At 40.7% G+C, this 15,760-nt stretch overlaps 2 protein-coding genes across 3 annotated transcripts; both read right to left on the bottom strand.

Annotated features, from left to right (window-relative positions):
- Positions 1–931: 931 nt before the first annotated feature.
- Positions 932–9,209, bottom strand: manba (mannosidase, beta A, lysosomal). Its single transcript, XM_058616141.1, has 17 exons — positions 8,770–9,209; positions 8,350–8,444; positions 8,176–8,281; positions 7,926–8,099; positions 7,267–7,390; positions 6,448–6,617; positions 6,260–6,370; positions 6,042–6,193; positions 5,846–5,963; positions 5,341–5,427; positions 5,091–5,258; positions 4,762–4,980; positions 4,317–4,481; positions 4,043–4,187; positions 3,819–3,961; positions 3,114–3,377; positions 932–2,590 (listed from the first exon to the last, which is right to left on the bottom strand). Exons 1-17 carry the CDS (start codon positions 8,965–8,967, stop codon positions 2,366–2,368), a joined length of 2,664 nt encoding a protein of 887 aa, XP_058472124.1. The 5' UTR covers positions 8,968–9,209; the 3' UTR covers positions 932–2,365.
- Positions 9,210–9,669: 460 nt separating this feature from the next.
- LOC131444970 (ubiquitin-conjugating enzyme E2 D2-like) lies at positions 9,670–15,622 on the bottom strand. Of its 2 annotated transcripts, XM_058615708.1 has the most exons (8): positions 15,191–15,622; positions 13,705–13,768; positions 13,189–13,220; positions 12,950–13,027; positions 12,289–12,394; positions 11,901–11,994; positions 11,678–11,727; positions 9,670–10,562 (listed from the first exon to the last, which is right to left on the bottom strand). In XM_058615708.1, the coding sequence occupies exons 1-7, from the start codon at positions 15,212–15,214 to the stop codon at positions 11,679–11,681; spliced, it is 447 nt and encodes a 148-aa protein (XP_058471691.1). In that variant the 5' UTR covers positions 15,215–15,622; the 3' UTR covers positions 9,670–10,562; position 11,678. The 2 variants fall into 2 exon arrangements, with proteins under 2 accessions (XP_058471691.1, XP_058471692.1); XM_058615709.1 differs by lacking the exon at positions 11,678–11,727 and having other exon boundaries at positions 15,191–15,621.
- Positions 15,623–15,760: the final 138 nt, after the last annotated feature.

The following is a 15,760-nucleotide window of genomic DNA, read 5'->3' as shown; positions in this document are numbered from 1 at the left end:
ATACTATACATTCATATACATATATATATATTACATTACATGTAATTCAGCAGACGCTTTTAACCATTATTACAATGGAATTGAGTACAATCAGCCAGGGGTGGAGTTGAACTTGCGACCATGATGTTTTTCACACACAGGGTACCGGTCTTGACCACTGAGCCACTCCACCCCATATGTCTGTGTGTATACATACTGTATATACATATATACATATATATATATATATGTATATATACATATATATATACATACATACATACACACACTCATATACATATATACACTTCAGTAAAGGCAAAGCACGTGCTGAGCTCGAGCTGTTTAATGGAAAAGTGTCGGTCGCATGAAAGCGACTGGGAGGGCAGCGGGCAGCATATTGGAGACCTTTCATGATGAATTAAACTGTCAATTATTCTCTCCATTAATCCATCATTTAGTCCATAAACCAAAAATGATTCCATTTTAATGTTTTCTTTGTTTTATGGAGCAAAGAAACCAGAAAAAAAATCCTCTAACACATGATCAAGAGAATTGACCATTAAAGTAGTAATGGATTAATAATTCCTTCAATTTCAATAGGGTTCTACGCACCTTGTGCTCGAACCCTAACAATCCAGCCCTAATTTATTATACTGAATGAATTTGTGAAATACACTTTAAATATTATATGTAAAAGTGTATCTCCCTGTAAATGTCACATATTCAGCCATAGCTTTACATAAGAAATGAATGATATTAAATGATATTATATTGTAAATATCTCAGGTCAAACTCTCTCACCTGCGCAGGACGTCCGAGCCGTAAATCAGCTCATAAATCAGCTCCTTAACCTTTATAACAGCGGTGACCTTTGCAGATAGAGTGTGGAGAAGTCACTTTATTTATGTCATAACAAGCAGAGGAAGAAAGCTTTAAAAGACTTGAAATGTCACACTTTAGGTTTCATTTTATTGATATAACATCAATAACCGGGGTTTGTTCTGGACGTCCTGCAGAAGACGCTCAGTGGACGGAATTGCCTGATGAAATAAAGATCAACTGTTGATCTGTTAATGATTAAAGTCTCAGATGAACAAAGTCAGTGCATCATCAAAAAGCAGCACATTCCAATGAGATAGTGTTAATGAAATGTTAGTTGAAGTCATATTATAGAAGCAAGGCTGCAACAATTCATCCATTTATTAATCAATCTCAACTCATCTGTTTGTTCACATTCTTAAATTAGAAAAAAAACATTTTTACTCCATGTCTGAAAAACGATGGACGACTGTAGATTTACTGTAAGTGATCGCTCATCAGTCAAACTAACACTTTTATTTTTCCCTCAAGGCCACATGGTGGTGTAGTGGTTAGCACTCTTGTTTTGCAGCAAGAAGACCCGCGTTCGAGCCCCGGCAGATCAGTCTTTCTGATCTGCATGGAGGTCACATGATCTCCCCATGTGTGCGTGGGTTTTCTCCAGGATCTTCCCACAGCCCAAAAACATGCAGATTTGAGGATTAGGTCAATTGGTCTCTCTCTAAATTGACCGTAGGTGTGTGTGTGTGTGTGTGTGTGTGTGTGTGTGTGTGTGTGATGGACTGAACTGCCCAGATCACAAGAATCAATGAGATAAGACAATGAGCCACTGAGTTGTTTAAGCCTCAACAATTTAAAGATAAATAAAGCTCATCAATAAACTGTTGTTAGTTTGTCTTTCTTTTGGAAAATGTTGTTGTTGAAATGTGATTTATAAATAAATTTGCCTTCTTTAGCAAAACGGTGATTAAAATAGAAATTGTGTTTTCTAAACTTTCTGCAAACTATCGTGACACAAATCCTAATATCAAGATAAATCTTTGAACTGTAGAGGGCAGCATTGCCCCTCTTACTGTCAGTCTGCCAGGACTTCATGGAAGAAGAAGAAGAATTGATCATTTTCAATTGATGTTGGTAAATAAAAATCATAAATCATAAATAAAGGTTGAAAAAATTACGCAATTTTTTTAGGGGACCCAAAAAAAATCTCCTGTGATCCATCTGTGGGTCCCGACCCAGTGTTTGGGAATTGGGGGATTAACAAAAGTACAGAAAATGATATATAAGGATGAACCTAAAAAAACTAAATTAGACATTTCTGATTGTAAAAAAATAAATATAAATACATTTCACATCAAACATGTTCCTCTCTGCAAATATAATAAAGTAATATCTTATATTTTATTACTATTATTATTAGTATTATTAGTGTTAGTATCTGTGTTCCACTAAAACCATCAGCTGTTCTTCAAACGCTCACAACCATCAAAGTAAAGATTAAACATTAAAGTGATGATGACAGGATGGCAGGAAACAGAGACTCACGTGTGTGTGTGTGTGGAGCTCAGTACACGTCAGTTAAAGACGTGACGGTCAGCGACGCCGACAGTTCCTCCGCGCTGGTCGGACGCCACGCGTCAAAAGTGACCGTCACGTTTGTGGAAACCATGAGGAAACCGTTAGAGCTGAAACGTCCGGGGACTTTTCCCACATCGAGCCAAACAAATGGAGCCACGCAGGCAGAGAGGAGGGTGACGCTGATGCCGGCGGCGTTCTGCTGCACTTTGACCTGCAGGGACAAACACTTACATCACAGCGACATCCCATAATCTCAGCCTAATCAACTCTAACTACATGTTTGACTGTACGTGGGAAGAAAAGGATAAAAAAAGGGTTTTTCACTATTATGATCAGAGTAGCTGAGGTTGTATGAGGTACTGACGCCCCCTGCTGGCCAGTCTGCAGTCTTATTATAAACATAGAAAAACAGATTCAAGACAAAAGAAAACCACTCACTCTCCCACACCAAAGACCACAGAGACAATCACAGCACACAGGAGTTGTTGATCTACTGCTGTAACACAACCTGACCACCAGAGGCAGCAGTGAGTCAAGAAGCAGCTCTTTGCTGGGACTGAGGGTGTCACATGGGTCACATGGGTCACATGGATCACACATGGATCACATGGATCACATGGGTCATACATGGATCACATGGGTCATACATGGATCACATGGATCACACACGGGTCACTGGGTGACTCTCCTTCCTGTGGCACAAAGACAACAAAGACGTAGAAACAGTGACTCACTGTGATGTTGGGTCTCTGAAGGCCCTCGGCGTCTTTGGGGGAGGACAGGAAGTGGTGGTTGGTCGGACCCTGCTGCGCACCACTGCTGCTGTCCTCCAGGTGGAACGTTAGCACGCAGGTGAAGCGGGTGCAGTGCCCACATCCTGCCAGCAGGGCGGCGACTGGCTGTTTAAAAATGGCCACTGCGCTGCCTCCAGGGACCAGGAGCGTTTCAGACTTCAGCGTGCACACGGGCTGGAGACGAGTCCAGGAGTAAACGCTCACCTGCAACACAAAAACAATCCGTCCAGGGTTTTTATTCACCGCTCCACATGACTGTCACAGGGTTGCTGGTGCCAATCCCAGCAGGTCAGTCACACTCACACACTAACCCAAAAGACCTTCTTGCTACAAGGCAGCAGTGCAGGCCAGTGCACCACTGTGTGGCCCTCTTCAAAATTCTATTATATTTTAGACCTAAAATCCAACTTAGACTGGTAAAAGTTACTTTATATCATTATAAACATGGACTTAAAAACTTTAAGTTCAAATTAAAAATGTTAAACTATTCTCTTAATCACCTTCCACTTGATGTACATAGATGTGTGCATTTAATATAATGTTGTGTCTCTGTGGATTAAAAGCCTTTTCTTGAATGTATTTGTCGTGTGTGTGTGTGGTTTTGTACACAAATGTAATGAAAGGACTTTTCCATTTAAAACAAACCACAGCGCTGAGCTTCAGGTCGTGACTCAGGTCTGAGACGGCGTAGATCAACAGTGTGTCTGCATCTTCAAAGGCAACAGGAAGCACGGCGGCGAAGAACTTCTGTGCAAAATAATGAAGCATTTTCCACTTCCCACCGAACTCTGAACACAACAATCAAAGATTATTTTATAACACTGACGTCTATCACCAACAGAAAAGATCAGAGTTCAACCTTCACTCACCGATGGATGACCAGGAGGGCGCCTGCCAAATATCATTGAGCTGCCAGTAAAGAGCGCCCATAGTGTGACCTTTGCCCTCTATGATCTCGGTCCGACTGCGGCGATAAAACTCGGTCTGAGTCTTCACACACTGAGCCTGCATGACCTGCACACAGGAAACATCAAAGTACTACATGCACGTCGTCATGGAGACAATGTGATGATGTCAGTTTTACTTCCATTGTTTTACGAAGTTTTACGAAGAAGACAATCTGCAGATTGTGGTTGTGTGTACCTGTGTGATGTAGAGAGTGTGTGTGAATGCTGTGAGCGGGTCGGTGGAGTTGGGCAGGTTAAAGTGTAAAGCTGCCTGCTCTAACATCTGCTGGTTCCCACTCTCATGATGCTGACGATGGGAAACAAAGTGGCTGCTGTAGCTCCAGTCTTCTTCTGTGGAAACCTGACACACAAAAACATGAACATGAATATGTCGTGTCTCCAGTTACAACCCACTTCTTTAAAAGGGAACACTTGTTTACTCATTTTAAAGGTTTCTTTTTTTGTATTTCGCTCTAACTTTTGGCCTTAAAAGTTCTGTTTTAACTATATAATAAATTTGTCATAACTCTTATTAACATTAGGGATTATAGTTGTTGTTAAATGATCCACAAATTGTTCCTCAAAGAACATGAAAAAAGACATGAACATTTAAGACAGTTGAAAAAGATGGCTGCACTGACCGGCTGCAGGGTGGAGAAGGAAGGCCAGGACTGGAACCCGTATTCTGAGGCCAAGCGTGTGCGGGGAAACGTGCGCCAGTCCCAGCAGTCAGAGACGTAGTTGTAGAAATGAGTGTCACCGTAGTGAGGATCGTAAGGATTCTCTGAAAGCCATCCCTCCTGCTCTGATTCTACACCGTTTGTTGGACTAGAGACAATAAAGGGACGACTCTGGTCTTCCTGAACACAAAGAACACTTAGTGACTCGGTTTCACTTCATCATAATCACCACCCTTTATTTTTTAAATTGGAAACTTTCCACGGGGAATAAAATGTAAATTGTGTCTCACCGCTCGCACGACCTCCCTGATGTTGTCCACGTACAGCGTCACATAGTCTTTGACGTACAGCGGCTTCTCAGCGGCTGGAATGTCAAACCAGTTTGTTGCCAGCGCAGCTTCATTTTCATTGTTTCCACTCCAGATTATTATAGAAGGATGAGACTTGAGCCGCTTTACCTGACCATAAACAACACATGTGCACCATATGCTGTATCAACATTTCATTACAAAGGCATTGTTTAGTGAGTGTGTCACTCACCTGCTGGACGACCTCCTCTCTCACTGTGTGAATGAAGTCGTCGTCAGTGGAATACATGGCACACGCAAACATCATGTCCTGCCAGACCTGAACACAGGAAACACTCAGCTGTTTCCTCTCTGACTCAAAATAAGTGTTGAAATGTAATCTTTGTTGATGACGACATCGAAACATTGTTGACTTTCTGTCCTTTCATAACTTTCTTGTTGTGATTGTTTAGTAAATAATGACAAAAACATGTTTCACAAAGAGCATGAATGAATGAATGAATGAATGAATGAATGAATGAATGAATGAATGAATGAATGAATGTAGGCTTCACAGTCTTCACTCACATCACTTGTTCTTAGATTTTATTTCATGTATAGTAAAGCGCTGCTGTAACACACTCATTTCACACTTTTTAGGGAACAATAAAATACGTTTATCGAGTAAAAGCTTCGGTGTAAATGTATTAGAGTTGTTACCCTGGTGTATACACACAGTAGAACAGGATTCAACGTACCATGATTCCCACTTCATCACAGATGCTGTAGAAAAGATCCTGCTCATAAACTCCGCCTCCCCAGACCCTGAGGGCGTTCATGTTAGCGTCGACTGCCGACTGCAACAAGTTCCTCAAACTGCACGACAAAGACAGACGATCTTCAGCATCAGCATTTTTCACATTCACAGCACAAACCTTTTGAAATAAATCTCACACAGCAGGAGAGATCTGGTCCTGGAAGGCATGAGCTGGGATCCAGTTGGAGCCCTTGAGGAAAATTGGTTTCCCATTGATGCGGAAATAAAAGCTCAGGCCTGGAGAGTGGACGACAGGCTCCTGGACGAGCTCCACGGTACGGAAAAAGACCTGCAATGAAGATTTGTCTTAGCTCAACAAAACCATGTGATCTTTAAACAATGAGCCAACTCTGACCTTTGACCTTGAGTTCAGGATGAGAAGTTTGTCCTGTGAGACTGAGACACTGAGCTGATAAAAAGGCTGCTGCCCGTGTGTGTGAGGCCACCACAGCTTCACCTCACTGCTCTGGAAGAGGAAGAAGAACCTTCTCACAACTTCTCAACGAGACAAGTATAGAAACATGGAAACGTTGGAAAAGCAACCTTGTTGATGTGTAACACAACGGTGTGTGTGGTCTGTCCACAGAGAAACTGTGTGTGGACGTCCTGCTCTGAGTCCAGCTCAGGGACGGAGACGCTGATCTGGACACGGGTCGTCTGAACTGCATCAATGACCAGATCCACCTGGAGTCTCCACTCAGAGAGGCTGGGATCTGAAGACATGCGAGGACACGTGAGGACACACAACTATGACAGAATTAAGACAGAATTAAGACAGAACTAAGGCAGAATTAAGACAGAATTAAGACAGAATTAAGACAGAACTATGACAGAATTAAGACAGAATTAAGACAGAACTATGACAGAATTAAGACAGAACTGTGACAGAATTAAGACAGAACTGTGACAGAACTATGACAGAATTAAGACAGAATTAAGACAGAACTAAGGCAGAATTAAGACAGAATTAAGACAGAATTAAGACAGAACTATGACAGAATTAAGACAGAATTAAGACAGAACTATGACAGAATTAAGACAGAACTGTGACAGAATTAAGACAGAACTGTGACAGAACTATGACAGAATTAAGACAGAATTAAGACAGAACTAAGGCAGAATTAAGACAGAATTAAGACAGAACTGTGACAGAATTAAGACAGAACTGTGACAGAACTATGACAGAATTAAGACAGAACTGTGACAGAATTAAGACAGAACTAAGACAGAACTATGACAGAATTAAGACAGAATTAAGACAGAACTAAGGCAGAATTAAGACAGAATTAAGACAGAATTAAGACAGAACTATGACAGAATTAAGACAGAACTATGGTTAAAGCAGGGTTTAGAAGGACGTACTGTACAGAGGAACAGAGGAAACCTGGAGGAGCTGCACGACGTCAAATGCCTCCACTCGAACACTTTTCCACAGACCCATGGTGGGAAACGCAGGCCCCCAGTCCCAACTGAAAGAACTCTGCTCCTGCGACACAGCAGTGATTGAATATTTACACAAACGGTGAAATAAATCACATCCAGATGCAGCAAAACTGTTTGATAAGATCATAAAATGAGGGAATTCTGCACTGTGGTTTTCAGTGACTTTAAAGTTAAATCTACATACACCGTCTTTATTCTAATATCTATTACTTTTACTGAAGATGTTTTGTTCCGTCTTAGCTCACATTTATCGTTTGTACAGATATTTTGTCGTTTTTTTAAATGTTCACGATCAATCAACTCTGTCGGTTCGAGATAATCCAGATTTTAGCATCAGATTAATTCTGTTTTCAGAGTTATTATGGTTATGCACCGTTATCTTTTATAAATCAGGTTTGTTTTTAATGTATAGAAAACAAAATGCATCAATAATCAGAATATTATCCTGAGAATTATTCTTCATCACTAAGTTCACTTGTGTTATTTTGTGCCTTCAGAGTTTGAAATCATTCATTTTGATGTGAACAAGGACTTTGGTGCAGGAGAGTGAGTGCTTTCTAAACTGAAGATCAACTTACTTTCCTGATGAAATTGACATGACAAAGTCCCTTCTGAACGTCTGGAGGACATTCAGGAGGAACTCTGTAGGCAGAGTGAACTTTACTTCTTTCTGAAGCGTAAACAACCGCAGACTGGAGACAAACTCTCAGCACATTGTCTCCGTCCTTCAGCGAGTCTCTGACCGTGAAGTCCTGCACACACCCAAACAAACGCTGTTTCAACACAAAGCAAACAAATGATTGACATCTTTCCATTGTGAACACGTACGTATCTGCGGAACATGTTGTCTGTGCGTCCCACGATCACTCCGTTCAGCCAAATGGACGCGACGGTGTCCACGCCATCGAAGACCAGGACGACCTTCTGTTTGGTTCTGTTTCACACACACAAGTGAGTCAGAACCAGGACTCGAGACAAAACAAGATCCTTCATTACACTCACCTCAGTGGATGCATCACACTGAACGTGGTCGTGTACGTCCAGTTATCAAAAGCAATCCATCGATACGACAAATCATTGAACCTAAAATATGGGTCCTGAAAAAGAAAAAGTAAAAATATAACTAATCATTTCACCGTTCAAATATAAATAATTACAATTATGAAAAGATAAACACATATAATTTAAAACAAAGAAAACTAGAGACTTTAATTCAGTCACCTAAAGTTTAAATAATGATCAATTATTTTGATTACCATTTTACAGCCTTTTAAATGTGAAGATATCCTGGTTTCTTTGCTTCATAAAAAATGACATAATTCAATAATTCAAACTCAATTATTTTGGTTTGAGAACAAAACATGAATCTCACATGTGATTTAATGTCACCTGTGGTGAATGTCACATGTGACTTAATCTCACCTGTATGAATCCCTGTTTGAACAGAGCTGAGTGGACACATCCGGGAACCTCCGCCGACAGCGACAGTGAACCGTTGGAGTTTGACAGACTCCATTTACCGTCCAGACTCACGATATGATTGTCCACAGAGGAGGAAAGTCCCGATAAAACCGCGACAAACAAACACGACAAACCACCCAGAGCAGAAAGAGCTGTCATAACTTCATGTAATAATCCTCAGCTGCTTGGTTTCTTCTTCTTCTTTGATGACAGCCTAGACGCGTAAATTTGGCGCGCTACTGCCCCCTTCGGTCTATATATATATATATAGCACATACGTTCACAGGAAAAACAAATTCTTATTTTAAAATGTTTAAAAAGCTTTCGTTTGTGTTGTATTTAATACACGGATGTGGCTCATGAGCAAGAGCAGACAACCGAGTTTCCTGTTTGCCCGTGACGTAACGTGACCAGAGAGTCGGCGCGAGGAGGGGAGGCGGGGCATCAAGACCATCCATAGATATGGGTGTAACCGAGGGTGCGGGGCGGGGAGGTCGCCTGAACTTTACATACGATAATAATAACCGTTTCCCGCTCTCACTTTTATTAGAGCGTTGAGCAAGAACAGCGGAAGTCCGCCAACATCACGTCATCACAGAGAGCCGAGAGAACAATCTGTAACAGCGGGAAACTATTTTAATGCGTCACATTTTCCAAATAAAACAATTTATAGGATCACATTATATTCAAATTAAAATCGAACACTATTTTATCCATGAGTGAACTGGTGATTAACTGTTAATTAACTTCCAGGTGTATTTTCTTCCATCTCATTTGATAATCAAACTTTAACTGGGAGTGGAAATTCAACACAACACTCGCATCATTTCATAATCACTTCAATAAAACTCACAAGTCTCATTCTTTTAGTTTAAGTAACTTCTTTATTGGAGGGAAAACTAAAAAGAAACAGGGCCACAAGTTGATTATCAACCATTAGCTTTGCATTGATATTTAAGGGCTACAAGAAGACAGTGTTCAAGTCTGCTCATTCTACTGGCTTCTAAAACAAAAGAAAAATAGAAACCAAATGTCTCCGGCTGCTCAGCCTCACAATCCATTGAATTTGCAGAAACATCAGATATTATCATGCATAAAATACAACAATGAAGTTCTTATATTTTGTTTCCTTAACATTTATATATACTGTTGTGCTTCCTGTACACACACTTTGACCATGAGTGGAAGAAGATACACTTCTTTCCTCAGGTAAGAAATCCCACAACAGTCCAGGAACCACTTTAACACATACCCTAAGCAAAGATTTTAATTTGACCTCTTTCAACATTTGTTTGCCAATTTTAAAAATTGAGAATTTCTGGAATCTAAGCCAGGACCGAACAGGAGAAGAAAATCAAGCCAGTGGATCATCATGGGGTTGAAGTTCTGTTCACAAGAACAAAGTGTGTGTAGAGTAAATTACCAACATCACCAATTCTGGGCTAAAAATAAAAAATGGTCACTGGTGCATGCTCAAAACCATGTGGTTAGAACCATATTGACTTTGTTTTTTCTTTTAATGTCCAAACAAAAAGGGAATAGAAACCTGACAGAAAGTGTCATGTGTCCTAGAGAGAACACTATCTTCTTATGAGCACGCAAAAGAGTCAGGGGGTAAAATGCTCCGATTAACAAATAAAAAAACAGAATCCTGGAATTTTGACTTTAAATCAGCAACATTGTCGACCAGATTTTCCACACGATGCCATTACATTGCATATTTTGTTGTCCATTCTTTTGCCAGTCTGGTGTATCTGCAAAGACAGAAACATTATCACATCAACAGATCCACATTCATTCATTCATTCATTACTCATACTAGATTACTTTACCACATGCGTCCAAATCAGACCATAAATGCAGAAAAACAAGTCTGTGATTAGTAGATTATAACAAACATCTTTACACCTCAACACTTGTCTTCATGCTCAAGTTAGTGGCTACATTTACATGCACAGACATCTGTTTCCTGTTTATGTAACTCATTTGATGTGTGTGTGTGGTCAGTAAATCAGACTTACACTTACAGATTTTTAAAAAAAGATCAATGTATTACAGAAAACGACAGTATTTAATGTTACAGTGAGTTTCCGATCTCATACAATCACAATTTAAATTTAAACCCACAAAGACATAATGATGAATTTTCTCAGTCAGTACTGAGCGTGACAACAAACTGCTCTTTGCCTGTGAACTGGAACGACAGCGGCTGACGGTAAAGGGACAAACTGACTGCAGTAACAAACAAGAGTCACTAGATGGCGATGACTTCTTTGTTTACTTGATCTTACACAATCTGCTCAAATCTAAATATAACAATTCCTTGACCCGACTCTTTCGTCGCAAACATTTTTTCTCAATTGGAAAGTGAGATGTTCAGGGCAGAATTAATCAAATAATTCCACAGCCATGCTGACGGTTTCAATAACAGACTTCGGTAAATATGAAGTTCATATACATTTCTTTCCCTTGCTACACTTTGAACTTTTACATGTATTACCTTCACTAAGCAGGTTGTATTTTCATCAACGTGTAAGGTTGACCCATCACCAACAGTCTCAGGTTTTGATGAAGTACTCTGAATTTTATACACGCACGCACTACTTAATAAATAAATAAATGAGGAGACATGAATCAATCATTGTGCTACAGCAGCAAAACCTTTAAGTATTTATCTATGCAACGGCCAAGCTGGCGTGTTTGAAAGATTTGAGTTCCCTCCACATTAACAGGAGCAGATTCACAGTAATGTTCCAGCCTCTGGTTATGTCATTGCCATCAGAGCGTCAGATCACAGCACAACAACCAACCAACAAGCCACTCCCACTGAACTTGGCAAGATGCAGCGCAGCCTCTTGGCCTCTCTTACCCTAAAGCATGGCATACTTCGCCGTCCACTCCTGAGCTAGTTTATTGTACCTGACGGAGTGAAACTAGGTTACATGCTCGTTACGACCGTTATACAACTATTCCTGTAAAGAAAATGTTCTTATCAAGGATGGACGCAGCATAAAACCCATGTACCCATGTCTTCCTTCTGGAAATGAAACCTGTTAAATTAGTTTTACACGTACAGATTAAAACACACTTACTTCTGATTATCTGTTTTGTAGATTCGTGCAATCTCTGGCACTAGTGGGTCATCAGGGTTTGGGTCACATAGGAGTGAGCAAATGGAGAGAAGAACTACAAACAGAACACACATGTTTATGAACCTTAATCTGACTCACTGTGTAATATTTAATAAAAAAAAAAAAAAAATGCAATTATGAAGAACTATGTATAAAAAAAGAAAGCATTGTCTTGGGATCGGCCTTGTTCTCAGTTTGTGTGCAAAATCAACAGTTCTTTAAACTTTGGTAAGAAAATAATAAATCTACAGTAGACTGTTATAATATTGGCCAATAGGGAAAATGATGTACAATAATCCAGAAAAAAATTATTCAACTGTCTTCAGGGTACTTCTCTAATGATACTTACCTTTAGAAATAGTAAGTGCAGGAGACCACTGAGATCTGAGAATATCCAGACAGATACTGCCGTTACTGTTAATATTTGGGTGGTAAATTCTCGTTGTAAATGCAACCTAAAGACAAGAAAAAACAAAACATGTTTGTTTAAATGGTTTCAAAAGATTTTGTTCAGTAACCCTAACCCTGTTAGCAAACTCAATCACCAAGGTAGGAAGGAAGGGAACCAATGCAGACGATGACATTTCATGGAGAAAACGTGTACGCGATTCATTGAGAAAATACCCGACAAATGAATCTATTATGAAAATAATGGTTAGTTAAAGCCCTGGTCGGTGGTAAATGCCTCAGCACAAATGTGCTCTAACAGCTTCATACATTAAAAGGTGTAAAATGACTATCAGACATGAACGCATGTGCTCATACAGTGATTATCTTAGCCTCGTGCTGAGCAGTGATTCTTGCTCTCCCTCTCAGTCTCATGTGGGTGAAGTCAAACACAACTGCTGAAAAGAAACATAAGACGGACAGGTGGAGTGACACGACAACCAAGTCCATCTCTTCAGCTGTGTGTGTGTGTGTGTGTGTGTGTGTGTGTGTCGGAGGAGGGTGCAGTAAAACCGTGGTGAAAGTTTAAACGTGACAGCCCTATTGACAAGACGTCTCCTCACCTTGGGTGGTTTGAAGGGGTAGTCTGTTGGAAAATGAATTGTCAAGAAGAAAACGCCTCCCTGATACGGACTGTCATTCTGAAAAGAAACACAAAAACACAATGTTTTACATGTGTTACAGACAAAAAAACATCTAAAAAGCCACCTCCACAGTTCCAAGTCAAATATCGACCTTTATCTCATACAAATACAGAGAAACATATGATTTGCATATAAATACAAGTTAAATATACACTTACAGGCCCCATGATTGTGGCTTGCCAGTGAAACACTGCAGAGAAGAGAAAGCAAAGGTTATGAAAAACAGGTTGCAGGTATGTGATCCAACAGGATTTTATTTAGTTAAAACAACAACTACTCGATAACAACCTCTTCATTTAGGTATTTAAGAGCTGCAGCTGCCTCATCAAATACGACAATTCAAGACTTATTCTCGGCTGAAAACGAAAGCAGACAACTCATAATGCATTTTGGATGACAATAAAGTCAACGTTGATTCCAAATCTACACCAAATTAATTTGATGGTGCTATATTCTTATAATACACATTATTTCAATTGCATTGTTGTCTTTTAACTAGTGTTAAAAACCATTACAAGCGATGCTACATCAATAAAGATTATTCTGCTATTTTACTATCTTTGGATGTTGGACTTCAGGTCAAAACAAGATGTCATCTTCATCTAAAGAAATCTACACAGACAAACTTACATTAACGGAAATAAATTAGTTTTGACAAACTCTTGGACACTTACTGTCATCACCAACTGGGCCGGCGGAGCACTGTGATGGAGGGTCACGAGACAGATCATTAAGCTCCTGTAATGAAGAGGTTTAGAACAATAACCAATTAGAGCACAGCAAATCTGCAAAGACAAACAGACACAATCTGAAATGCATGTGCAGGGGGAAGCAGGAGTGAACACACTGGGTGTAAATGTCAACAAGGAGTAGATTGTGGGGAAGGAGACAACACCTAACAGGTTGTATGCTTTGTTTATTCCACAACCCTCTCCCCTTCAGCCGGTGTTATCTGGGGGCTCCTCTTGTCCGAGTTCAACTAGTGTGCACTGACTGGAGAGGTCGAGTTATCGCCGCTACAGTAAATGTAAGAGGAGACCTGAGCGCGCGTGTGTGTGTGTGTAATATATATATATATATATACACACACACACACACACACACACACACACACATATAATATATACATACACACACACACACACACACACACACACACCACAGCCGCTATTTTTAGGTCTACAACTATTTTTGAGGGTGAGGTGGAAGCCGCTGCCCCACCCTGGCCTTCTGTGACATACACCATTTCACAAATAAGTAAACAACTTCCTTAGTGGAAGAAGGTGGTTTAAAAAAAGGTGTTTCTCCAGTCTCTTCCACAGCTGCCAGCTTCCTTCATTGAGTGCCAGAAAACACACACAGTGATGCGCTCAGAACAAATAGGCTACGACCACATACCAAGGTAATGCATCATGAAGTTGACTGACTGCAATTTCAGATCCCGTCAATTATACCAGTCATGAGTTCTCATAACACCAATTGTGAGAATGTTTGGACAATACTCGATTTAACCGATTGAAGCTGATTCCATTTAAATGCATCACAGTGACAGGGGACACTCCTCCTTAGTTTCACACTTTATGTTAAAGGAATAAAAAAATAAAGATGCTCAACACATCCATACAGCGTTCATGAAACAATAAAAGAGTACGGTGCCGGTCAACGATGTTCTTGAAATAACCGAAAATATTCCGTTCACCGTCACAGCAGGAGCAAAGCAACCAGGAAATACTCCCATTCAAGAAAGTTAAATAAAAGTTTTATTCAACTCAACACACATTATATATACACACACACACACACACACACATACACACATATGTATGTATATTCATTTCTAAATATTCCATTATATAAGCTGCACCTCCTGTTAGACAGCAGGCCTAGTGAAGAGCTTTAAACGTGTTTCAAACGGCCTCGTCACCTCAATAAACTCCAACCTGCGGAACCGCTACCGACAGCTAAGCTAATATAATGTCATTTACATAAAAACCGCCGCTTCGCACGAGTGTGAACCCACAAACGGAACCGAACAGTCGTGATTTTCGCGAACTTGGTGGAACCAGGTTTCACCGCCATGTTCTCACAGCACAGCGCCCCGCTAACGTTGTGGGAGGCTAACGCCGCGAGCTAACGCTCCGTCGACGCTAGCGTCTTTACCTTGTGGATCCTCTTCAGAGCCATTCTTCTCTGGGTTCAAGTCGACGCTTTTCCAATCCAAAGGGGGGCAAGAAGAAGGTAAACTTTGATATGCCAGGATGATGATTCACTGCTTATTATAAATGTGTGACGCGAGGTCAACTCGGCGGCCTTCTTTCTTCCTTCTCCAGTTAGCTTAGCAAGCTAACCGACCAGATGAGCTCAACCTACGTTCGAAACAAAGCTGCCTTTGATCCACCGATCCACGGGCGTCACGTCGTCCAACGTTAAACTCACTTCCCCCTTAGTCTGTTTTCAAACGCCGTGTAGTATTCTGTGTTTGCTGCGTCTCTGACCGCTGGGCTGGAGGGGGAATAAGTGCTAGACCCGGTTCCTGTTAGCTTTTCTCCAGCGCTGTCGTTAGCCAACTGGTGGCTGTCTAACAGTACGTGACGCTTTATGTTGAAGGCGGAGCTGTGACGAAGCGGATATGACGAGATTGGTAACAAGCCTGCAAGGGTGTCAAACTCGAGGGCCGCGGGCCACATGCGGCTCCCACTCGATGTCCTGCGGACCTACACTTATTTTAAA

The sequence above is a fragment of the Solea solea genome, chromosome 18 (genome assembly GCF_958295425.1).
Source record: "Solea solea chromosome 18, fSolSol10.1, whole genome shotgun sequence".
Taxonomy (NCBI): Eukaryota; Metazoa; Chordata; class Actinopteri; order Pleuronectiformes; family Soleidae; genus Solea; species Solea solea.
The sequence above is the reverse complement of the archived record's forward strand: the minus strand, read 5'-3'. Positions and strand labels throughout refer to the sequence as shown.

Excerpts from the sequence above, each read along its gene's own strand:
- manba (XM_058616141.1), bottom strand. The coding sequence starts at position 8,967 with ATGACAGCTCTTTCTGCTCTGGGTGGTTTGTCGTGTTTGTTTGTCGCG. Across the intron at positions 5,964-6,041 it reads GACCAGATCTCTCCTGCTGT|TTTGAGGAACTTGTTGCAGT; the intron begins GTGAGATTTATT and ends TTTGTCGTGCAG. Across the intron at positions 2,591-3,113 it reads TTCAGAGACCCAACATCACA|GTCAAAGTGCAGCAGAACGC; the intron begins GTGAGTCACTGT and ends TTGTCCCTGCAG.
- LOC131444970 (XM_058615708.1), bottom strand. The coding sequence starts at position 15,214 with ATGGCTCTGAAGAGGATCCACAAG. Across the intron at positions 13,221-13,704 it reads CGGCCCAGTTGGTGATGACA|TGTTTCACTGGCAAGCCACA; the intron begins GTAAGTGTCCAA and ends TCTTCTCTGCAG. Across the intron at positions 11,728-11,900 it reads TACAAAACAGATAATCAGAA|GTACAATAAACTAGCTCAGG; the intron begins GTAAGTGTGTTT and ends TCACTCCGTCAG.